Below are 26,775 nucleotides of genomic sequence, written 5' to 3'. Positions count from 1 at the left end.
CTTCTCATCGGCACCAGCTGTTCTGAATTGCATAGGTGCGAACTTCTCCTGTAATATATTCTGTTGTGGCGTAACAAGCTAGCTACACCACACTGAGAAGTAGCCGAAAGGGCATGCGTCAACTCACGCCATCTTGCGTTAAGTCTGAAACAGGATACTTTATGAATGCTACAAAGAAAAGAACGGAGCTTCTCGTATACTTAACTTTAATTAATTATGGTACATTTCTCTTGATAATACAAGTGAGACTCTCTCCAGATATGGTTAATGGCGCCTTGCTAGGTCGTAGCCACGAACTTAGCTGAAGGCTATTCTAACTGTCTCTCGGCAAATGAGAGAAAGGCTTCGTACGTGTAGTCGCTAGCAATGTCGTCCGTACAACTGGGGCGAGTGCTAGTCAGTCTCTCGAGACCTGCCTTGTGGTGGCGCTCGGTCTGCGATCCTGACAGTGGCGACACGCGGGTCCGACATGTACTAATGGACCGCGGCCGATTTAAGCTACCACCTAGCAAGTGTGGTGTCTGGCAGTGACACCACATATTCTACATTCCGTAACCATCCTGGCGTCTACCTTAGTTAGTCATTGTCCTCAGCCATCCGGCCTCCCTGTTCCCATTCCAGCACTGTACAACCCTCATTCCACCATCCCACCTAGTCTTTTAGTTCTCTCCTTTTTCGCTACCCCTCTCCCCGCCTCTCCCCTGTCCTGGTTCTAATCTCCTGAATGCACATGGCTGCCCCTACCCCCTCCCTGCACATTCCCTAGCAGCATTGCACTGTCCACCACCCCTATCCCACTACCCCTCCCCCTCCCTGCACACAGCCTCCTCCTTAACTCCACCCAGTCGCCACTCCCATCGTGCATTGGGGCTGCTGCTCGCAGTGTGACAACAGTTGTCTTAGACTGCAATCGTGTATGTGTGAGTTGCGCTTGCATATGTGTGTGTGTGTATGTCTGTCTGTCTGTCTGTCATCTATTTTTGAAGAGGGCCTTACGGGCCAAAAGCTATATTTGGAACAGTCTTTTTATCGTGCCTATCTGCGACTCAGCATCTCAGCTAGATGGTGAGTATCAACTTTCCTTTTCATAATGTTGTTACATTCCATCCTGAATTTTTCATTGTTTGACAAATAGCGGGAAATATTGATAGTGGGTGTAAAAGGTGTTCACAACCTGAAGAGTTTCTGAGCTTGAAGCTTCTCTCCAGATTAAATCACTGCACTGACAGATACACTAATATATAATTCATGCATGGAGTAAAAATATTAAAAACACAACATACGTACATGTGTGCAATTAATTGATTCTTTCTGATCTATAATTAAAAATAATCAAAAGAGGAAAGGCAATTGTAGCTCAGGAGCCATTTCATGGAAGCGGACGTTAGCAGAGGACCACAGCTTTTAAAATGTTTGGAATCATTAGTTAACTTTGTGGTTTGGATGAAGTTGATTCATCATTTGGGGTGCATACAACCCAGGACAATGGGGAAATCTGGGAGATCCTGGTAATATTTTCATCCAGGTGAAAACCGAGAAAAACTTGGGATTTTTTTGGAATTCTGGGAATTTTACTTTGTTTTAGTTTTCTGTTAAATATTTGTGTTTTTGACTGAGAATATTATTGTATCCCACTACTGCAGAATAATACTGTCAGCAATAAAACATGTTGTTGTTGTTGTGGTCTTCAGTCCTGAGACTGGTTTGATGCAGCTCTCCATGCTACCCTATCCTGTTCAAGCTTCTTCATCTCCCAGTACTTACTGCAACCCACATCCTTCTGAATCTGCTTAGTGTATTCATCTCTTGGTCTCCCTCTATGATTTTTACCCTCCACGCTGCCCTCCAATGCTAAATTGGTGATCCCTTGACGCCTCAGAACATGTCCTACTAACCGGTCCCTTCTTTTTGTCAAGTTGTGCCACAAACTCCTCTTCTCCCCAATTCTATTCAATACTTCATCATTAGTTATGTGATCTATCCATCTAATCTTCAGCATTCTTCTGTAGCACCACATTTCGAAAGCTTCTATTCTCCAATAAAACATAAATGAGAGAAAAAATACCAAAATAAAACTTCAGTTGCAAAGGAAAATTGCCATTTACAACAACAAAACATTGTGCACACAGAAGCGTCTGCCAACAGCAAAATATGTCAAAGGTCTTAGGACAAAGACTATGCAATACTTTGTCACAACAAACTGCTTCCAATGAGCATGACATCACAACTGTTAACATTAGGTTCATTTGAGCAGTTGCCAGCGGGCTCATGTGCATGTGCAGTTCAGTCGGATATGAGCAGTACCTTCTCCTGCTTCTGGCTACTTGAAGCCAGATGGTAACTGGAAAAATTTTTCTGGCATGCCCAAGCTTCCAGATTCATGCATGCGCAGAGCAGTCTGAGTTGTGGTGGGGAGGGGGGTAGTCTCCACATGACCCAAGTTTACATTTAGAGATTTTGCTGTTTCCTCTGTGTGTACAGCTCCCATATCAAATGAAAACAAAATGGATTTCTGTGGCCGGGCGCTATCAAGTGAATTAAAACACATTCACATAATTACAGAAAGCTGAAGTATATTACTAGTTTCAGTTTTCTGATTTTTTTTTTTTTCCCATGTTGTTGGCTTGCTACGGAAATTTGGCTTTTATTAATCTTTCAGCTGAGGCAATAGTTATTTGAGATTGAGCAGTATGGGCTTGTTCCAACTGTTCAGCGAATTTCAAGTGCACATTTTCGTCTTCTGGTACATGTGGCATTTTGCCATAATAAAGAACCAAACATGGGATAGTACAGTACTGGTACCCCAAGAAAGTTTACATCCCAAAAATCACCGTGAATAGCTTAATATCGGGTTGAGGGCTACTTCACTGTGAATGTGGACATACAAATGTGCACTTCTGGCCGAATTATACATTTTAATATGGTTTATGAAATTCTGATCCTGTTGGAGTATCCTCTGATGTCCTGCTTCTTTTATGATGTAATGTAGGAGTTCTTAATGCTTTATATGTACAAACATACAGGATTCCTGCATCATTGTAGCTGCGCAAGCACAATAATTTCTGTTTTCTGGCACTCCCTGCCAACTGCTGAAGTGAACCTATCTCTAACAGTTCTCAGGAAAATATTGCGAGTTGTGCTTTGCAAAAGTGTTACTTTCAAATTAAGTTTCATTTCACGCAAGATGAATTATGTTATGTGTGAGAATGTGCAATGAATTTCTTAAATCACAGAGCATTTAATTCTTGTTTAAAACTTAACACTTTGAAGACTGGTCACTTAGAAGAATTTCGAGCCCAGATGACCAGACATTTATGTCATTATTTTAAATTTTACTGGCACATTTGTGTGATGTATCTTAAAGTGTAACACTCACCAAAAAAGACCAGTATTACCTGTGAAAGCTTAGCTTCTCTTGTAGCTTATTATTCTTCAGGATCAACATTATATATGAAAGCTTAAATTTCTTGTAGCTACACTGTGTATATTAATTTAAACTATTAACTTTTCCTATTTGTGTGTTAGTGCTACTTAACAGTGACGTTGCTATTGGATGATTACATCACTTGTCCTGTGCTCTGAATATCTGCTGTCAACAGCTGATGAGATCACATGATGTGAGGTATGATTGGGTTACTAAAGGGCATCACAATCTTGATTTCAAAGCTTTGCAAACTAACGTTCTGTGTCTGGTGAAATTTGAATTTATATTTATTTATTTAGTGCATGGCATTTCATATGAACAGCGACTAGCGATGTGGATTACATAGTTTTACAAAATTTTACAAAAATATATTTATTTCATAATTTATAATTTAAAATATAAGTCTATAAATTAATATTTAATTTGTTGATCCATTCAAGGGCTGCCTCTGTCACTTCAAAGAAATCTTCCAAGATCCCATGGTAGGCTCTTCTGTTACAGCTTGTTACAATGTGATGGATCGTCTGGTGTTCATTCCCATAGTCCTAATCGGTAGAGGTATTCAGCACAGATGCCACTGCCTGTGTGAATCGATGTAGATGTAGATTAATTGTTTTGCAGGCATGTCACGTTAGTTCCATACCGGCTGGTCTTGTGTCAGGTCTTTGGAGGGTCTGATGTTCCTCATGGGTAATAGTGTTCCACATTTCTGTCCACTTTTTGTTGATGCTGAAAGTAGCTACCTGTAGCGATTCTGCCAGTAGGACAGATGGCTGCCTGGATTCTAATCACTTCATTCGGAGTGCAGGAATGCCAGAGTGCATTGGAAGCTCGGGGATTTTAAGTAATTTTTGGCATTCCTTGAGGAGGGCGTTCCGTCTTTGGAAATCTGGTGGTGAAATGTTGCTTAGAGGTGGTAACCAGTATAGAGGAGTAGATTTGATGCAGCCCGTTATTGTCCTCATTGCTGCATTTAGCTCCACATCAATTTTTCTCACACATGTGCTATTGACCCACACTGGGGCACAGTATTCGGCAACAGGATAGACCAGCCCTAAGGCATCGCATCACAGTATTGTAGCTCTTGCACCCCCATGATGTTATTGCGTGATCTCAGCTTTGCTGTGGTGTTTTCTATGTGCTTCCTGTTAGAGAGGGTTCTACCAAGAGTCACTCTTAGATATTCTGGAGAGTCTTGGTGGTGAAGGAACTCATCCTTAAAGGTGACATTCAATTTTGCATTGGCCATTCTGTTGTTAAGGTGAAAGCAGCTGACTTCAGTCTCCATTGGATTTGGTATCAGTCTCCACTTTTTGAAGTATTCATCTATTGTGCTTAAATCTGCAGATAGGATCTCCTCATCAGCTTCAAGAGTTCTCCGCTGGGTGGCCAGATCGTATGCACAGATTAACTCCCTTCACTGTTTCAGGGAGGTCAGATGTATACAAGTTGAACAGGATTGCTGCCAAAACTGAGCTTTGAGGAAGACCATTACCAAGTTTCTTCTGTCTGCTTAGTTGGTTGCCAAGGACTACTTGGTAGTATCTCTCAGATAGCATGTTGTTTATGAGCCTGATTGTGGTTTGTCAGTGTATGACACTGGCGAGTATGTACAAGAGTCCTTGTATCGTAGGCAGCTGTAAGATCAATAAAAGCCACTGATGTTTTAAGGCGACATTGGAATTCAGCTTCTATGTGTGTAGTTAAGCTGAGCGCAGCTTCTGTTTGGTCTGAATCCTGTTCGATGGGAATAACTTCGTGGATCTTTGGACCGATTCAGTTGAGGATGACTCTTTCCAAAAGCTTGTAGGAGTAGCTCAGGAGGGTGATTGGGCGATAGCTAGCAGTTTTGTTTGCTGGTTTACACAGCTTCAGTGTTGCTATGGTTTTTGTTTTTTTGAAGGCTTTTGGCATGTTCCCTGATAGCATAATATTAGTTAGTGAAGAAACTTGCAAGCCATCTACAAGTCCTGTTTCCACAACTGATGAAGAAGTCAGGGTGTATCCCATCAAATCCTGGAGTTTTGCCTTTTTTCATTTTGAATTTATACTCTCATAATTACAAAAATATGCAGTGTACATACTGCTCCACATCAAAGATCTTTCCAAAACTTTTTTTGCTAGGTTTTGTTTTAAAAAGTGGCTGCAGGAAGTTCTGCATCGATGATGTATAAAACATTAATCATTCAAAGGATTGATAAGTTTTACAGTTCTATGGGAAAGTATACTGTCACTTAACAGGGAAAAAATGTAGAAATTGTTTTTTCCTTGTCCACCTATACTGCCTGTTCATTACCCACTACACACATCACATTCATCACTGATTTTTTTTTTTTTTTTTTTTTTTTTTTTAAACATGGAAATGAACCTGATCGACTGGAAAAGTGCTGTGCAGTGTACTGTACATGCAAATCCTGTTCGTACGTACTTCCAATATTTGGTGCGGTGGCCGATGGGAGGGAGAGCAAATTGAAAAATGCCTTTAGGGTAACCTCCATCTGCTACAGCACTGAGTGTCAACTTTGGTTTCTGGTATCTACACTGCGCATGCGTGCTGACATGGGTGTCCTAGTGAAACTCTTCGATTGAACATGGGAAGGAAATTTCAGTTCAAGGCACATTTTTTCTGACTGTGTTGGTGGGCCACACAAAACCCTTAGCAGACTTCATGTGGCCTGTGGACTGCTATTTTCCCATCCATGCACTACGTGGTTGAGGTGTGGCAATGTGCCACCAAGCGAAGTGGTTCATTGGTTAGCACACTGGACTTGCATTCGGGAGGACGATGGTTCAAATCCATGTCTGGCCATCCTGGTTTAGGTTTTCTGTGATTTCCCTATAATTGCTTCAGGCAAATGCTGGGAAGGTTCTTTGAAAGGTCACGGCTGATTTCCTTCCCCTTCCATCCCTAATCTGATGGGATGAGGCCTCGCTGTTTGTCCCCCCCCCCCCCCCCCCCCCACACACACACACCAAATCAACCAACCAGAAACGAGACTGAAATTGTCACTAAGCCTTTGGGCAATATCCATCCTGAAAGCTAGCAAAAACACGCACTACAACACCAGGCTTTTGTTAACCAATAATATAAATTAGATTCCATCATCTTTCTCTTTTGTCTTTAAACAATGATTAGGATTAAATTATTGGGCTTGTTTCTCATTAACATATTAATGTGATTCCAGTGCACTCAGTCAGAGAAGATTTGTTGTACTTAACATAGATAACCTCAAAAGGCTCAATATTTTGAATGCTACATAATTTATTACATAAGTGTATGCCAAAAATTTAAAGAAAGAAGCCTTGGTGTACCAAAAGAAGCCTTGGCATACTGAGAGCTTAGCAGTTATTTCTGGTGCATAAAAAGTAATTCCAAACTTACAAAATTGATTGATAAGCCACTATATGGGTCACCTGGAGCTAAGTGATGGTCAGACTTTTCCACAGTTTTTATATCCTCCTGTAACTAAAGATTAAGTGAAATTGATTGAAGTTAATTACTATATTTATGTGAATCTAATGTGCCATCAAATATAATATGCACTCCAGTTTTAAAAATTAAAATCACAAAGGAAAGAATTTGCTGGCACATCACTGGCAGGCAAAATTTATTTTACACAACAATGGGTTTATACATGAACTACCAAAACAACAACCCAAGTGACCCATTATTAAGTGACACAGTCATTAATAAAACAGAATGCCTAACTTGATTACTTACGTGACATGGGAACAAACATACCATAAATTACATGTGTTACTTATCATTATTCACTAATGTCATCATTACTGGTTTCCTCTGGGGATTTTGCATCAGAAACATATTCATTTCCTCTTTCCTCATCACCCTTGGGGCTGTTCCAGAGAACACCATCTCCACTTCTATCAAGATTATTTGAAATACAGCATTTATTGAATGATTTTACAATCATTGGTACTTCGATGCTTTTACAGACAGCCGAAAACCAGTGTGAAATAATGTGGGGTGCAGCACATTTAATTTTTACTATCAGAGTCAGCTCACATTTTGGTTTTTCAAAATCATTTTTTGTACTGTTGCTGAATGAGAGCTCTGAAAGGTTTATTTATATCCAGGATAGTGACACAGAAGTCAACCCTCCACGAGTCACTGGCTAGAATGTAGTTTATTTTTACATTGTCAGTGAGATGACCACGAAATGCAGCAAGACAAAGCATTGATGGTAGTTTGGAAAGCCCATCAGAATGGAGATCCCCTGTGTTTTGGAGCCTGTCAAACATTAAAGTTTTAGTCATCCATCCCGTCTATCAATTTTGAACAATGATATCATCAGGGAACAGCTTTTCATTTTTAGAGGTCTCGGGGCTCATTTTCCGCTCAAAGATTAAGAAAGGGGGAAGTGATTGCCAGCATTGCAGTTATGCACTGTTTTTCACACCCTGATGTTTTGGTAGTAACTTCTTTTGTCCCCTTCTCATCAGTTGTGTAATTACTTGGCATTCAAACCAAAGTGGCATCCCATCACCATTGCCTATGTGGCCCATCAAAATATTCTTGTCTTTCGAAAGTGTGATGACATACCTCAGAATTTCTATGAAGGGATGTCTTCCTATGTGAGGGTCAGTGAATTTTTTTTCAAGTAGCGGTAATTGCAACAATTAAAATTTCTCTTTCTTCTGTAAGTGAACGGTACTCTTAGCTACACTGAACTCTTATCCCGTCCTCTTGTTCAGCATAAGGAATTCTCTGCTTGCCTTCCATTTTGTGACTACAAAATTCAAATGCACTACACAGTAACATGCCAAGAATAATGCAACAAAATTGAGATGTACACTAATGCATTGAGACACAAGGAACAATACCTAAATTCCAATTATGCTGGTGGTGAATGACAGATTCAAGTTGGTTCTCAAATGTAAGGCACCATCGTGTCTTATGCGCATCCCAAATTTGAATACTGCATACTGTAAAAGCAATGCGCAGTAGATTCACAGATATATGGTACTACTGTGGCTCACACTACATGTGGATGTATTAGAATGGTATAGCAAATGGTTAGCATGTTTTGCTCACATTTATATTCCAAAGTAGCATGCTTTGAGCCACAAAAATGCCCTAGAATAATCTACAACAATCACATACTGTGAAACTATATGTACCCTGTCAAATAGGAGCCCATCAGTCCAGCTTTCTAGTTTTCTATAAACTGAACTGTTAATTGAGTGATGGATGATGAAAATCTGTCCAATTTAATTCTTCCAGAGCTGTTAATTTCTTGAGTTAGTGCAGTGATGAAATGTGATAATAAAAGAAATTTTAACTTGGCTGTTTCATTGTCAGTTGAGTGATTAATGTGCAGATAAGATTGAAAATAAACAAATTTTAATGTGACATTATTTTCAGTCCAAAGACTGTTTTGATGTAACTATTCATGTTAGCTGCAGGTGTTTACTCAAATGTGCTTACTGTAATCGAACTTTACGCCTCGTATTTATTTTCTCTCTGTCGTGTGACAGTGCAAGTTATCACAGCCATCGCTGTGGAAGTAATGAGCACAGCCTTAGCCAGGTGCACAGGTAAACCAGCACACCAGGTGACTACCCAGACACAAAGGCTTGCTGTGGAGGCAACCTGGTTAGGTTTAGCATGCATGGCATGTGGGAAGGAAGAATTTTTACAATAGCCAAGTAGTTAATGGCAGCCTGTATTTATGTTTGTGTGAAATAAATTTGTTATGTTTGATCATGTATTTATTATTCATGAAAAATGTTTATTCCAGAGCTACACTACTGTGCTGCAAAATTTTCTTGTAATCCTCTGGTGATATTTTTTGTGCAGGAAACACTAAAAATAATGGGAATTCCATCTTGGTTGCATTGGACAGCATGGTTTATAAAAACTCTGAGCCTTCTTTTAGTCACAGTCACGCTGATTGTGATTTTGTTGAAAGTTTCTTGGTACGGAACTGGGTTATCTGTATTCACTTACAGTAATGGAGTTGTACTTTTCCTGTTTTTTCTGCTGTATGTGATGGCTGGTGTGTGCTTCTGCTTCATGGTTTCAGTATTCTTTCAGAAAGGTAAGTTCTTAATTGAAAATAATAAACATAAAAGATGGGATAACAAGAACATCATGACTTTCCATTGTTTGAACATAAAAGGTGAAAGAGAAAAAATGAAATTTGAAACACATCTTGATAGTGATTCCTTCTAGAAATTATCAACTTATCTAAATGCAAGGATTTACTAAAAACATGACAATATTGTGGAGATGAACTGACCTCCATACATCATACCTGATAAAACAGTTCTAAGCATCATCACGAGTTGTTGTGATGTAAAGATTGTAAGACATTCTGCTCATTTTCAGATAATTTGATTGATATGGATAATGTGAACTGTGATGAAATGACATGCATTTAATATAAACAATCACCTATTTCAGCAAATACAGCAGCTACTGTTGGTGGATTGTTGTGGTTTCTGGCATATGTGCCTTTCCTCTTTCTGCAGCAGCAGTATTCAGATTTAAGTCTTTTTGCAAAAGTTTTTTCATCACTGGCCCACAATAGTGCCATGTCATTTGGCATGCAACTCTTCATTATGTTTGAAGGAACAGGTAAGAATGTATAGCTAGTCTTAGGGTTATCTCCTTCTTTTAAAATTCCAATGTTGTGACTTTGTATTGATATGAAACTTTCTGGCAGCTTTTGTATTGATACTTCATTGAGACTTATTTATTTTTATTAGTTATTTATTATTTTGTGGGTTCATCTTCTTTAGATATAATAGGAACAAGAACATACAATGACTTATTATTATCAGTTTTGTATTAAAATCGATGTGGTATCTTTTTATACTGCGGATGAATATTTGAAAGAAAATGTATACCACCACTAAACTTATTGTGTCTAGAACTAGTTCAGTTGATTTTATTGAGCATTTGAGCATTTTCACACTTTTTGTAACAACAGATTGGCTCTACCTGTATTTACTCTTGTAGGCCTAATATCCGATTTAACTTTGTGCTCTTATTTCTAAGCTTTATTTGAAACTCCTTTTTCTGTTAAATGGTTGTTATCACATTGTATCTTTTACTGTATTTATAGTATGTCTTACTTAAACTATGCACAATTTGGCATTGAATTGCCCTTGTATTTATTGTAAGTTTAAATTGAAAGCTGTACAATTTGATATGTTCCATATCTTTGTGATTGACTCAATAACTGGATCTACGGAACATGAAATAAATAAATAAATAGTCATTTGCTGTCATGTTGCTTAGCCAACCATCAGTTATATCTAGTAGAGCATTCTCCTAAGTACAGTGAATCTCTGGCTTTTGCCCTGTTATTCCAAGATAAACTTTAATATATTGCACTTTTCATCTTTGAAGTTTTTGTAATTAAGTGAAAATTCATTAATTTTCCTTCACTTCCCAATAATAGATTACACTATCAATTAAAAACACTTGTTACTGACTTGAAACATATTTTGTCAGTCTATTTCAAAACCAAAGATATAATTGGTTTAGCTTTTTCCATAATGCTCAGTTGTCAGAGTTAATTTTGATGTCATTAATTATTTCAGTCACTATTCAAAAAGACACAGTCTAAAATATCTTCTCATATACACATCAACAAATAATTACAACTCAAATAAAAATTTTTATCTTCACAAACACTTCACTGTTGGTATATTTATCATCACAACATAGAAAGTAATGCCACGTATCTAAAAACTTTCATTGATGTAAAATATATATAAACTATGTGATCAAAACTATCCGGACACCCACACAAACATATGTTTTTCTTATTAGGTGCTTTGTGCTGCCACCTACTACCAGGTACTCCATATGAGCAACCTCAGTAGTCATTAGACATCATGAGAGAGCAGAATGGGGCATTCCACAGAACTCACGGACTTTGAAAATCCCTAGGTCCACTGTTTCTGATGTGATAGTGAAATGGAAACGCGAAGGGACACGTACAGCACAAAAGCGTAGAGGCCGACCTCATCTGTTGACTGACAGAGACTGCCGACAGTTTAAGAGGGTCATAATGTGTAATAGGCAGACATCTATCCAGACCATCACACAGGAATTTCAAACTGTATCAGGATCTGCTGCAAGTACTATGACAATTAGGCGGGAGGTGAGAAAACATTGATTTCATGGTTGAGCCACTGCTCATAAGCCACACATCAAGCCGGTAAATGGCAAACAATGTCTCGCTTGGTGTAAGGAGTGTAAACATTGGATGACTGAATAGTGGAAAAAACATTGTGTGGAGTGACGAATCACAATACACAATGTGGCAATTCGATGGCAGAGTGTGGGTATGGCGAATGCCTGGTGAATGTCATCTGCCAGCATGTGTAGTGTCAACAGTAAAATTCGGAGGCGGTGGTGTTATAGTGTGGTTGTGTTTTTCATGGAGGGGGCTTGCACCCTTTGTTGTTTTGCATGGCACTATCACAGCACAGACCTACATTGATGTTTTAAGCACCTTCTTGCATCGCACTGTTGAACAGCAATTTGGGGATGGCGATTGCATCTTTCAACATGATCGAGTACCTGTTCATAATGCACGGCCTGTGGCGGAGGGGTTATATGACAATTACATCCCTGTAATGGTCTAGCCTGCACAGAGTCCTGACCTGAATCCTATAGCACACGTCTGGGATGTTTTGGAACGCCAACTTCATGCCAGTCCTCACTGACCGACATCGATACCTCCCCTCAGTGCAGCACTCCATGAAGAATGGGCTGCCATTCCTCAAGATACCTTCCAGCATCTGATTGAACATATGCCTACGAGAGTGGAAGCTGCCATCAAGGCTAAGGGTGGGCCAACACCATTTTGAATTCCAGAATTACCGATGGAGGGTACCACAAACTTGTAAGTCATTTTCAGCCAGTTGTCCAGATACTATTGATCACATAGTGCAAGTACTGTATCATCATCAAATATAAATTAATTACAACATTGATATTCAATCATTCATGCATTGTTTTATTTAATAATAATCACCACTGGAGATTTTTTATAGCCTCAGCCTTCTTCTCATGCTAGATGGCTGTTGACAAAGCGCAGATTTAATCCAGTGACGTGAATTTCTGTGCCACAGGAAGAGCAGGCTGTGTCAGCTCTCACCTGAGTTTCATATTAAATAATTATTACAATAAAATCATTATCATTCATATATAACACCTAATCATTTATAAACTTTTGCAAAGTCACATACTTCTATTTTGACATGATGTCAATTCTTAAAGAATGTGTGTTCAAACATTTATATTACTAAAGTTACACCTCTGAAAAGTAGGACTTTTTTTCAGGCGTAGGCTTACAGTGGGAAGATTTTTGGAGACCCGTTAATCAGAATGATGACCTCGTTGTGGGACATATAATGCTGATGCTAATTGCGGACACTGTCATTTATATGCTTATTGCACTGTATGTAGAGGCTGTTTTTCCTGGAGAGTTTGGGGTACCTTTGCCATGGTACTTTTTTATGCAGGTATTTAATTTAATGTCAAAATACAGTTTTAGAAATAGAAACATTGAATTTATCAGATTGCCATATCATATGCCATCTTTGTAATTATCCAATACTTTTAACATTCTTGACCTGATTAACTGCAAAATAAATCAGTAATGTTTATTAAAATGGAGATGAGCAAGCAATCTGTACTGTATTTGTGTCAATATTTCAGTGGAGCTGGCCTGAACAGGAAAAAATATCTATCCAGCAATTTTTGTGACATTTACAAATTATTCATTTCTGTAGATCGTACTATATTTCAAAATGGAGTAAAAGGGTTTCCTCTTAGAGAAATGGATTTACATTTCAGTGAAATGTAAAGTTTGTTATGTTATGTAAACAATATTATGAAAAGGACAGATTGCTACTCCACCTTAAAAATGACAGGTTGAGTTGCAGACGGGAATAATGAAAAGACTACACACTGAGCTTTCACACGACTGCTAACTCCAGCCGCACTGGCCAGAATGTAGCTGCATCACATCGAACAGAAATGGCAGTCCAGAGAATGGTTGGGAAGGGGGAGAGAGGTTGACACTGCCTGATGGAATGTGTAGGGAACAGATGGTGGCAGGACGAGGCCGCCGGGCACAGCAGCAGGAGGACACGGTGGAAGAGGGGAGGGGAAAAGGAGAGGAGCACAGAAGGGGCAAAACGAAAAGACTGGGAGGTGCGCTGGCAGAGAGAAGCACACAGTGAGGATGAGGGGACGTGAATTAGGAGAAGATGTTAGGATATTTTTTTATCTTCACAAACACTTCATGTTGGTGCATTTATCACCACAGCATACAAAGGAATGCCACATATCTAAAAACATTCATTGATGTAAAACATATACACTCCTGGAAATTGAAATAAGAACACCGTGAATTCATTGTCCCAGGAAGGGGAAACTTTATTGACACATTCCTGGGGTCAGATACATCACATGATCACACTGACAGAACCACAGGCACATAGACACAGGCAACAGAGCATGCACAATGTCAGCACTAGTACAGTGTATATCCACCTTTCGTAGCAATGCAGGCTGCTATTCTCCCATGGAGACGATCGTAGAGATGCTGGATGTAGTCCTGTGGAACGGCTTGCCATGCCATTTCCAACTGGCGCCTCAGTTGGACCAGCGTTCGTGCTGGACATGCAGACCGCGTGAGACGACGCTTCATCCAGTCCCAAACATGCTCAATGGGGGACAGATCCGGAGATCTTGCTGGCCAGGGTAGTTGACTTACACCTTCTAGAGCACGTTGGGTGGCACGGGATACATGCGGACGTGCATTGTCCTGTTGGAACAGCAAGTTCCCTTGCCGGTCTAGGAATGGTAGAACGATGGGTTCGATGACGGTTTGGATGTACCGTGCACTATTCAGTGTCCCCTCGACAATCACCAGTGGTGTACGGCCAGTGTAGGAGATCGCTCCCCACACCATGATGCCGGGTGTTGGCCCTGTGTGCCTCGGTCGTATGCAGTCCTGATTGTGGCGCTCACTTGCACGGCGCCAAACACGCATACGACCATCATTGGCACCAAGGCAGAAGCGACTCTCATCGCTGAAGACGACACGTCTCCATTCGTCCCTCTATTCACGCCTGTCGCGACAGCACTGGAGGCGGGCTGCACGATGTTGGGGCGTGAGCGGAAGACGGCCTAACGGTGCGCGGGACCGTAGCCCAGCTTCATGGAGACGGTTGCGAATGGTCCTCGCCGATACCCCAGGAGCAACAGTGTCCCTAATTTGCTGGGAAGTGGCGGTGCGGTCCCCTACGGCACTGCGTAGGATCCTACAGTCTTGGCGTGCATCCGTGCGTCGCTGCGGTCCGGTCCCAGGTCGACGGGCACGTGCACCTTCCGCCAACCACTGGCGACAACATCGATGTACTGTGGAGACCTCACGCCCCACGTGTTGAGCAATTCGGCGGTACATCCACCCAGCCTCCCGCATGCCCACTATACGCCCTCGCTCAAAGTCCGTCAACTACACATACGGTTCACGTCCACGCTGTCGCGGCATGCTACCAGTGTTAAAGACTGCGATGGAGCTCCGTATGCCACGGCAAACCGGCTGACACTGACGGCAGCAGTGCACAAATGCTGCGCAGCTAGCGCCATTCGGCGGCCAACACCGCGGTTCCTGGTGTGTCCGCTGTGCCGTGCGTGTGATCATTGCTTGTACAGCCCTCTCGCAGTGTCCGGAGCAAGTATGGTGGGTCTGACACACCGGTGTCAATGTGTTCTTTTTTCCATTTCCAGGAGTGTATATGTACTGTATCATCAAATATAAATTAATTATGACAGTGATATTCAATCATTCATATGTTGTTTTATTTAATAATAATCACCACTGGAGATTTTTCATAGCCTCAGCCTTCTTCTCATGCTAGATGGCAAAGATTTAATCCATTGATGTAAAATTCTGGTGCCGTGGGAAGAACAGGTGTTAGCTCTCACCTAGTCTCTGAATTACATTTTATGTAATAATATTCTGTTACTGACTGGAGCCTGTAATCACTGGCTTGTAACTTCAGTAATCACTATAAGCTAAGAGTTATCTTCCACAGTTAAAGGAAACTTGTTGCTGTATACCAATTAAAGAAGTGGAACTAACTTGAATTCCTGCAAACTATTGCTTTGTATTGTATTGTATGGAACTGGGGTCCTAGAAATGATGGAGAGGCTTGGTAGGGTAATTATGGTGTACGCGTATGTGGAGAAAGTCTTTGCACAGCAATTGTGGATATAGTGTAACTGAGGCAGCAAATTATCACATGGTACCTCAATTACATGACAGCTCATTTCCTGTTGTGTTACTATGTCAAGCTAACCACAGCTTACTACATTAAAAGTATGACTGGATTTTGCCAATGGAAGATCCTGCAGATAATTCCATTACATTATAATGTGTTTAGCAGTATACCACCATTTAAAGGTAGTATTAAATCGCAAATGATACCCATTAGCTGCAGTTTACATTGAATTGTCATACACGAAGTTACAGATTATCCATTCCTAAAATCAATCTGTGTATCTATTAATGAGTTGAGCTCTGAGAACTATGCAACTACTCTATTTTATGTTAGCTTTTCAAAAACTTTTGAGAACTTAGGTATATTGGCCACTAGTTGTTTCTTATGCAGATGCCACACCACTTATTGTTTAAATACATCTGAAAAATCTACCTGAAAGGTGTACTACATCTCTAAATCTGTCCACAGGTAATATAGAGTGCACAAATCATCACTACCATTCATATTGTTTAATCAAAACCATATGACTCCATTCGCTGTGTTGTTTCTCCTTGTGACGTATAGTATTAATGCTGATAATGGTGTTAATGTTCTGTCATTATTTGGTAGCTTGTGCAAGTTTTACGTGTAATTCTTCTCAATTATGGCTGCCTTCTGATGATTTCCTGATGTCGCGGACTTGCAAATCGAGGCCACTGGTTACGGTATATGGCTTTTCTCTAGTGCAGTTGGTGCAAAGTCTGTAAGAGAGTTCTAAATACGTCCAGCAGCTATGAAATTATACCTCAGCATTGTCTCACAAAACTGTTATATTTTAAATCATCTTGAACAATCTTACACTATATTGTAAGGGATCTCAAATTTCCAAATAATTGCATTTAAATATATCTTTTCGTGTCTACTGATCAAAGTTTAATTTAGTAATGAATGAACAAATTGTTTTTCAGTCCTTTGTCATTTTTACAACTAATTATGGCTTTTCTTCTCTGATACATCCAAATCACCTCCAAGCGGTGTCATCACACAATAATTAAACATTCACACAGCAAGTAGATCTGCTAGAGTGTCGTCACGCCTTGTAGACATTCTGTATGCTTCCTGTTTCATAGACTTTACCTATAAATTATAACAACCTCAAACAGTGGGATGCTCCCACCTACTACTTAGCTACTTATCCTTTTACACAATCATCCCTTTTTGACATCAAGGAATAGGTGGAACATGTAACTCAGGGTGAGCTTCAGCTATATATAACATAACATATCTCAATAATCTCTTTGTGCTCTCATGTCAATTAACTTATTACTGAACATTTGTGGTTCTTATGGTGAAATCTTTCCTAGCAGATTTTTTTCAGTTTTTTCTTAAATTTATGTACCCTACTTGCAGAGTTTGTATGCTTAAATATGGTAATAACATAATGTTTCTCAATACCTCCCATTATTTTTTGTAATTCAGATGTCCATGAATTTTGCTGAAAGTGTTGATACTATTCACACCTTCTTTCACAGGACTTTCTGATGCTTTGTGTTATTGTCACTGTCTGTCACTGCAGGTAATGTATTTTATGTGCCTTTATGGAAAGTGACTTTCATAAAATGTGATAAAAATGTGAAATTGCACTCTGTTTATAATCAAAGATGCACTACACACTACGTGTCACTGGTGGTCATTTAAGGACTTTATAAGTATGTCTACTGCAACTGTGTTTATGACTCTGAATTTCTTGCATCTGTGGATTCTCATTGCTGTCGTAATACCTCCCAACATTAGAATGAGTACCACTTTGAATGATTCTCAATCAGAAACACTGACACATTGCACTTATCCACTAATGAGAGAAAAATGAAAATATTATCTCTTGTTGTGTTGTTGGTTCCTTCTATTCCTTTAAGATAATCACATTCCAAAGTTAATTAAATGAAGCATGCAGTGTTCTACTTCATTCTTTTCTGCAGAATGTCCCATTAAGTAATATTATGTTGGTAATTATACTTAGGATCTTTGTAATTACAGCTGAATAAAATGAATTTATTGTATGAAAATTCTTTTTATTCAGTTGTAATCAGATGGATTCAAAGTAATTTTATCAACAATATTACATACAGCTGAAGATGACAGGACAACAGATATTAGGGATGCTTCTGAGTGGTGTTACATGAATCTTGTTCCACTGAAGAGAACTGTACACAGTTTGATTTTTCTCAGAAACCTCCTGAAGTATGTGACAGAATGGCACATTCTCTTTGGCATACAAGGAAACTTCTCCCTGAAATGGATACATAAAGAAGCAATTGACTAGCATGCATCCCCACAGGATGTTTTGAGAAATACAATATACATCACAGACACGAGCTGTTTCATTTAAGTTGTCCCATGGTATTTTGAACAAAATCTACATCTACATCTACTTGATTACTCTGCTATTCACAATTAAGTGCCAGGCAGAGGGTTCAGTGAACCGCCTTCATGCTGTCTCTCTACCATTCCATTCTCGAATGGCACACAGGAGAAACGAGCACTTAAATTTTTCTGTGTGAGCCCTGATTTCTCTTATTTTATAATGATGATCATTTCTCCCTATTTAGGCAGGCACCAACAGAATGTTTTCAGAATAAGAGGAGAAAACTGGTGATTGAAATTTCATGCAAAGATCCCGTCGCAATGAAAAATGCCTTTGTTTTAATGATTGCCACTCCACCAATTCGCATATCATGCCTGTGACGCTATCTCCCCTATTTCATGATAATACAAAATGAGCTGTCCTTCTCGGAACTTTTTCGATGTCATCCATCAGTCCCAGCTATGCAGATCCCACACCGCAGAGCAATTCTCAAGGATAGGGCAGACAAGCATGGTATAAACAGTCTCTTTAGTAGATCTGGTGCACCTTCTAAGTGTTCTGCCAGCTAGTGCTTCCCTTTTATGCCTTTCAATGCGTAACTGCAGTCTTTGGTTTGCTCTACCCACAACATTATCTATGTGTTCGTTCAAATTTAAGTTATTTTTAATTGTAATCCCTAAGTATTTAGTTGAATTTACAGCCTTCAGATTTGTGTGACTTATCGCATAAATGCTCGTAATGCCTGTAGCTTGCCTTTTCTGTAACCACTGAATGAATCTCTTTAATTTCAGAAATCTTACATAAGAAGATTTACTTGTTATGCAGTTTCACATTGAAAAGCTTCCTCTCAAAGCTGTTGCATTTACCTGTACTCTTCCCTCACCACCAAATTGATGAATCCTTGCTATCCAGTTGTGACATAAATTTTATTTATTCCACAGTAAGTCTGAGTATCTCTTTGTTAATTTTCAGAAATACTTTTCTTGTTATCATCACTCAGCATTTTATATCGTCTTTACTTCTGCTAGCATCAGTTATTTTGCTTTCCGAATAACAGACCTCATCTACTAGCTTTTTTGTCTCATTTCCTAAATAATTCACTCAGTGTCCTCTGGAATTGGCTTCCTTCCATTACCCATATTTTACTCTTGTTGATATTCATCATATAATATTTGTTCAAGACAATATCTATTCCTTGCAACTACTATTCCGAGTGCTGTGGGATAGTACAAGAATTGCAGTACAATTGACAAAACTTTGAATTTTTATTTCTTCTCCTTGAACTTTAATTTCCTCTTCAAATTTCCTTAAGGCTTTCTTTACTACTTGCTCTGTGCACAGTTGAATAACATTGCGGATTGGCTACAACCCTGTCTCACTTATTTCTCAGCTAGTGCTTCCCTTTTATGCCTTTCAATGCATAAGTGCAGTCTTGTTTCTGTACAAGCTATAAATAACATTTTGTTCTCTATATTTTATCCTTACTACCTGCAGAATTCCTAAGAGCATATTTCAGTCAAAATGCCAAAAACCTACTCTGTGTATACAAATGCTGTTAAACGTAGGTTTGCCTTTCTTCAGTCTGTCAGCTAAGATAAGTCCTAGGGCCAGAGTTTCCTCGCCTGTTTCTATATTTCTCTGGAACACAAACTGACCCTCTCTACCACTATTTCCATTCTTCTGTAAAAATTGTGTTAATGTTTTGCAACCACTACATATTAAACTGATGTTTCACTAATATTCATACCTGAATGCACAGCAAACAAGAAAACTGCAAACTACCATAAATGGTTTGCATAAAAGAGAATAGTTTGTAATTTCATCTATGTCTGCACTCTGTGTGCCACTGTCACTTTCCCCATTTCCTGCTCCAGTCACGAGTGGTCTGCAGGAAGAAAGATTGTAAGCAAGCTTCCAAGCCACGAATGTCTGTAATCTTACCGTCGTGGTCTTTTCACGAGATATACTTGTGACGATATATCAGCTGAACGTATGATAATAATAATAATAATATATCAGTAGAACATATGCCTCCTGGAATTTTAATAGTAAACCAAGTGGACAATACCTCTCTTTTATCGTGTATCATTGGGGTCATTTGAAAATCTTTGTGCTACCTTTGCTCTTACTACATTAACCTGTTTTGAAATGTGCTGCTCTTCCTTGAGTATGTTTCATCTATCAATCCTATCAATACAGATTCCAGACTGTTTAGCAATATTTGAGTATCGGTCAAATGAAAGTTTCGTAAGCGACCTCCTTCGTGGATCGATCACACTGCCTGAGGATTCTTCCAGTGATTCTGCCTGGTATCTGCCTAACCGTTAATTAGTTTCATGTGGTCATTCAACTGTAAAATTCTGCATACATATATGCTCAGATATTTAATAAATGTAACTGTGTTCAGCTGCGTGTTGCAGTTGTGTAATCGTATAATAACAGGTCTTTCTGCGTATTTATACACAATACGTTACATTTGTGTGTGTTGTGGATCAACTGTCAATGCTTGCACCGAGCATCAATCTTCTGAAGGACCTGTACATTTTGCGACAACTGTCCAACATCGTGACTTCTCAATACACAACAGTGTCATCCAGTAATTGCTTCACAAACTTCTGACACTATCCATCAGGTCATTTGTATACATTGTCAAAAGTAATAGTACTACAGTACACTCCCTATGAGTTTGCCACAGTTACTTTTACATCAGAAGAAAAACATCTGTTAAGAATGACATATGATTTTCTGTTTGCCAGAAACCCTTAAATCCTGTCACAAAACTTGTCTGATATTCTGCACATTTATACTCAAAGATTTTCAGTCTCAGAGATGAATGTCTCATATTGACTAGTCAGGCAATCTTAAATCTGTTTCCTGTTGCACTTGCTAAGCAGGAATACCTCCCCACCCTTCTTTACACTTCTATTTACAACCATATTTAATGATCCTGTAGCACCCTCAGTATCACTGCTAATGGCAGCCACACCGGTAATGATTTTGTACCTGCTGCACAGGTGTCAGTGGTGACGTGAGTGGGGTGTCACTGCACAGTACTGACACTGGAACGTTTTTTCCTCTCGTACCGTATTTCAAGTACTGCTAAGCGCTTTGAAGAAATTTATTGAGGTTCCGAGGAAGGAATCACAAAGAAAAGTCAACAGTATCAAATTGACAAATGGTATCTGCACTGGCTGAACGTTGAACTGTTCCAGCAGCTAGAGATAAAGGTCACAGCAGCAGTTCACTTGTCCGGCTGAAGTAGCAGAATACTTTTGACCGGATCGTGTCACGAGAACTGTACATTGAGATTGTATGAGAGTCATGTTTCACATTTCCGTTTCCAGTCCTTTTTGCTAGCTGACATCGTATGTAACTAAAAATCCTCTTAGAAAACATATGCATTATTCAAAATAAAATTTTAAAAAAGCCATAATTCTCTTTACTTGTTTTTCCAGCGCTCATACTGGTTTGGAATTGAACATGATAATGAAGGCGTTAACGAGGAGCAAAGCATTCCTGAAAGTGAATTCTTCGAGAAGGAACCGTTGCATCTGAAGAAGGGAATACAAATTATGAAACTCAGAAAGGTGAGTAGCTTAAATCTCCTTCCAGTTTTTCTCCTCTTTCTTGATGCAAAGTGAACAAGTAGCATATACTGCATCAAAAGAAGAATTTACTCTAGGAAATAATAAAGTTACAAAGGGACACAATTGCTGGCCAGTGCTTCCCTCGAGGAAGTGAAATTCCATCACTATCGACAGACACACTTAAAATTGAAAACACTTTCATAGCTTCCAGAACTGTTAATTCTTTCCTCAGGGAAGAAACAGGGATGGGTTGGGGAAGGTTTAAAAGCAGTGGTAGGGCAGTTGTGCAGACTCTTGGCTGAGAGAGGAGGGGCCCACCTGTTATGGGGGCAGCTTGACACAGTTGGTTGTTACATCGACACACCGTGCTTTTTTAGTAGCAGCACCTCTTATGATGTTTTTAGGATGTCCAAACAGATCCAGTGTGTATAATGGATGACAAGCTTTGATAATGATATTACTATATGGCGAGCAAATTTTTTATGCTCTAACCCCATCACTCGGTCAACTTCTTTTGAGGTTTCATCACTTTATGTATTTGTTGTAGTCGTATTTCACTTGAGGTCATTGTGTAAATGTACTTACAAGTATCTGTGGTCAGTGACTTTCTGGGAAGGCATGGACCTCGTACTTTACTGTTTACTAAAAAGAGAGCTGCTGCTGAAGTAATGAGCTCATCGACTTTTCACATTTGATTAAAGTTTGTCTTCTTAAAGGTAATAAGTGATAAAGTTGCAATTTTGTTCTTAAGTCTTTTTTAAGTGTCTTTTTTAATATAACTTTCCAAATGGTTCTCACATTTTTGTTTTGAGACTTTCTTATCGGATTGTGATTCCACGTGTTTTTTGTCTGTCTGCCTCCCTCTGTTGATAGTACTGAGGACAGGGCAGTGAAACAGTTCCTCACTATTGCACCCATATTGTCAAGTCAAACTGTGGTGACCATCTGCTCAATAGTATGTCGGACCACTTTTGAAACCAAATATGACAGTTTTTCTGCACAGCACAGATTTGACAAGTCTGCTGTAGGTAAGTAGCACATCCAGTGTCAGTAAATTACGAGCTGGTTGTTCAGCGTGCGAATCTGGCACCAGTAGTGTACCAGACATACTTCGTTGTGTTCAGGTCGGCTCAGTTTGGTGACTGAGGCATTGACGTAAGTTTTCTACGTTGGTCTTCAATCCACTGTAACACTGTTCTGGACTTTTGACACAGACAATTATCCTGCTAAAAGATGCCATCACTGTCAAGGAAGACATTGGCACAAACAGATGCACGTGATCTGTAATTATGTTAACACAGTCTACAGCCATCATGCTGCCTTCGATAGCTACTGTGGGTCTCGCGGGAGTCCCCATAGCATAATACCGTCCACATTGGTCTGTGACCACAGCACAGTGCACGTTTTGGACATCCGTTCATCCAAGTGACAGTGTATCCGGGTACAGTCGACCCAGTGTAACGAGCAATGTGATTCGTGTGACAAGGTGATATGATCCCGTCAGTCCAGTCCAGTCTGATCCCAAAGGTCCCCAGTTTACTGTGGTACTAAATGACATCATTGGTCAATGTGGACACAAATATTCTGTGGAACCCTGTGTTTAACAATTTGCACCGAACGGTGAGCTCCGAAACACTTGTGCCTGCATCAGCATTTTAATCTGTCATCAGCATTTTAATCCGCCACAGATTGCTGTTTATTCTGCTTTCTAGAGCAGGCAAGCCTCCACATTCTGTGACGAAGCACGGACATCCGACACCTCATCACTCGCTTATTGTTCTTCGACCACTTTCTGTAGAGCTCACAACAGTAGTACATGAACAGTACATGAAGTGATGAGCTTTGCCATTTCTGGGATACTTGTTTGGGAGCGCCTGGCTGTAACGATTTGCCTTTTGTCGAAGTCACTTATGTGAGTGGATTTCCCCACTTGTAGCTATTATTGTCATTAGAATTATTACCTATTTCCTCTACTCCACTTACATACTTCTCTTACAAGCCAGCAATGACACCAGCCACATTCAGTTTCATATTGGGTGGTGGTCATAATGATTTGGCCCCTCAGTGTATTTTTGAGGTTGCCACAAGTTCTGGAAGTCAGGGAATAGTAAGGAATTTCAAACATATCACGGGAAAAAAAAAAAAAAAAAACCTGGAAAAATCTCATTTTTGTCTCAGTAGCATGAAATTGTTCGTTTACTGAGATGTCGTGTTGTTGCTGGCTGGGCACAGCTGAGTACATGCACCGCTTCCCTACTCCCTCGTTTCTATTGCTTCTCCCCTTTGTACCACTCCCCTCCCCTCCCCTCAGCTTGCAGTCAGTGCTGCCACCACTACTTGCTGCTAGCCTAGCAGCTGCCGACGAGAGTCAGGGGGCGTGAGGAGTGGTTTGTTTGGAGCTGATTCTCAGAGCCTGGTGACGAAGCGGCCAGAGACTGTGGCAATGTGTGCACGAGTTGTGACTCTGTGAATATGTGTGCACGCTCATTTTCTGACAGAGGCAAATATTTAGTTGTGAGAGTGTGATTGTCTTTTCTGTGTGCCTGTCTGTGGCCCAGCAATCATATTTATGGTGAGTTGCTACCTATCCTCATTAGTATCGATTCTCAGAGTTACCTGTTGTGTCGGTGATTGCTGTGGTCTCATTTCTTCGACACGGTGTCTGTGACATGTGAATAGCTGGCCACACAAGTGGACTTCCATACGGGCCACAACTCCAGGCTATTTCTGTGAGTATCTCTAAGGGATCGTGCCTGCCGACCTGAATGAAGCCCACAGTTTCCCACCAATGTGCAGGCTCTGCCCGTCGGGTCTAGTCTCACCGGTCTGCCCGCAGGCTGGGTCTGTCTGTGTATGGCACAGTGCAGTGGATTTTCACGGTTTATCTGCGGACCCGGGACTGTGGTGCCTCTCGACAGGCTGGAGCCTGTGGGCAATGGTTTTCAGGAATTGCAACTGTCTCACCACAAGTACATTGTACAGTGTAGTGTTTTATAGACATTTTATTTTTTCTAGTATATTTTGGTACTTTGAAAATATTTTATATATTAGAAAGTATGGACGATAAGAAGAAGAAAATTGTGGCAGTCACTGGCAGTTTGCACACCAGTTATAACACAGTGGGTAATAACCGACAATAACGAACGTAGTAGAACCAAAATTTTATTGGCGGTCACCTATAGTGTCGGTTTACACAACTCTTCCCCATCTTATACATTTCTTTCAAAGGGCCTACTTTTTTCTGAGGTTATTTCTGAAAGCAGTGAAGATATTTTAAATCTGTTTTGCGACTCCAACAAAATGCGTATTTTTGTCACCAAATGTGTTTTGCTTCATTGAAATAAAATATCATCAGTGTTCTTAATGAAACATGTATACCATATTTCTTGCTTTCTCCATATAAAAATAGTTAATTACAAAAGAAGTTGACATTAGTATTTAAGATTGTTGCTCGCACGTTCAGAAATATAGAAGTCCTTACTTTTTTTGTCAATTTATGTCTTTACTTACCCTTGAGATCTCTAAATTTGTCAGGGAAAATGCTAAAACTTGTCCGGAAATCAGGGAATTTCACTTGGGGAAACTTGTGGTAATGCTGATTTTGCAATGACTGTGCAGAAAAGAAGAAGTTAATCTAACTGTAAAAGATTTGACAATCTCAACTGGTTACAACATTGTGTACATTATAAAGAAATGTAACTTACTCTTACCCCCACTTTTTCTAACATATGTGTATTCAGCCATTGATTCTTTATGCAGGTGTTCCATAACAACGTAGCTGTTGATGATCTGGACCTGAATATGTATGAAGGTCAAATTACTGTACTTCTTGGTCACAATGGAGCTGGCAAGACAACAACAATGTCACTTTTGACAGGTAATGATGTTCATATTACAGCAGGTCATGAAAATGATAAAGATTCAGTGAAATGTAGGTTGTTCACAAAGTGTGTAAATATTCGATACCAAACAAAATTAGTCAAGGACAAATAATCCAGCTTACTTCGTTACCTCCTGATGTGTCCCTGTTCATGATTATTTCTACATGGGTTAAAAATTTCTCATCTGAGATGGCTGCACCTTTCTTGTATTAATGTTTTTAATCATGACCAGTTTTTAAATTTAACCATTAAAATCAGTTTTTAACTGTATGAAAATATATGCTTTTGGAAACTAAATTGTAATGATTTGAGCAAAAAGGAAAATTTCTCACGAAATAAGGGATGACACAGTTGTATGCACTGAGATTCTTAAGACATAGCATCTCATAATCCATCCTGATATCAGTAAGACAAACTGATTGAAAGCTAATTTTAAATGTTCCCATGGAAATTTTGTGATGACAGCTTCCTTTCTTGGTAAAATATTGCGAGACACAATTTTGTGTAGTACTACCTGCTTACTAAAAGACTCCTACGATCAAATCAAATACATGACTTAACAGAATACATAGAAAATACTGCTAAACACATGAGCTTTCAGCCCAAAGGCCTTCTCCTGAAGTAGACACACACACATTCACGCAAGCACAACACAGGCAAGTTTACGAGCACTTTACCATCCTCCACTCTTACCCTCCATCCCTCCCCCTCCCCACCACAGCTTCCCTCTTGACTTGACCACCCAGAGTGCTTCTTCCATCATGCACAGTTGCTTGCAGTCAGCCTCAGTGGACAGAGCCAGAGGTCGTGTGTGTGTGAGTTGTCTACTTCAGAAGAACAGAGGCGAGACCAGTGGTACAAAATGCCACTCAGATATCATCAACAGAAGAAAAATCAACACCATTGAAGCATCATTTATCAGCTTCATATGCAGCTTCAACGTCCACAGTAACGTCAGTGCCAACTGTAGTTCAAGATTTAAACGAAAATACAGTTTCAGCAAAAGTTCCAGTATAAATTGGAACATCAGTTACAAAAACAGACTCAGCATCAAAACTGTCAGCATCTCCAACATCCACTGAATCATCAGCTTCAGAAACACCTCCAGCATCCGCTGAAACAGCAGCTACAACTACAGGTACAACAAGTATGGTGGCACGTCCAGGGGTAAGATATACAAGGAGCAGGAAACGTGTAATTCTTAATGATTTTTGGTACCCAGCCAGTAACATTGGCAAACATAAGTACAAACTCCTCTCAATC

General features: G+C 39.8%; 1 protein-coding gene across 2 annotated transcripts in view; it reads left to right on the top strand.

Annotated features, from left to right (window-relative positions):
• LOC126237527 (phospholipid-transporting ATPase ABCA3) overlaps positions 1 to 26,775 on the top strand; it is a 707,258-nt gene that overhangs the window by 194,128 nt on the left and 486,355 nt on the right. For both annotated transcript variants that reach the window (XM_049947708.1, XM_049947709.1), the window contains exons 7-11: positions 9,243 to 9,483; positions 9,849 to 10,022; positions 12,747 to 12,928; positions 21,500 to 21,631; positions 25,391 to 25,508. In XM_049947708.1, the coding sequence (XP_049803665.1) occupies positions 9,243 to 9,483; positions 9,849 to 10,022; positions 12,747 to 12,928; positions 21,500 to 21,631; positions 25,391 to 25,508 (847 nt within the window). The remainder of the gene's footprint in view (positions 1 to 9,242; positions 9,484 to 9,848; positions 10,023 to 12,746; positions 12,929 to 21,499; positions 21,632 to 25,390; positions 25,509 to 26,775) is intronic.

Source organism: Schistocerca nitens, chromosome 2 (genome assembly GCF_023898315.1).
Source record: "Schistocerca nitens isolate TAMUIC-IGC-003100 chromosome 2, iqSchNite1.1, whole genome shotgun sequence".
Lineage (NCBI taxonomy): Eukaryota > Metazoa > Arthropoda > Insecta > Orthoptera > Acrididae > Schistocerca > Schistocerca nitens.
Note: the sequence above shows the minus strand (reverse complement) of the source record. Positions and strands in the feature narration are given on the sequence as shown.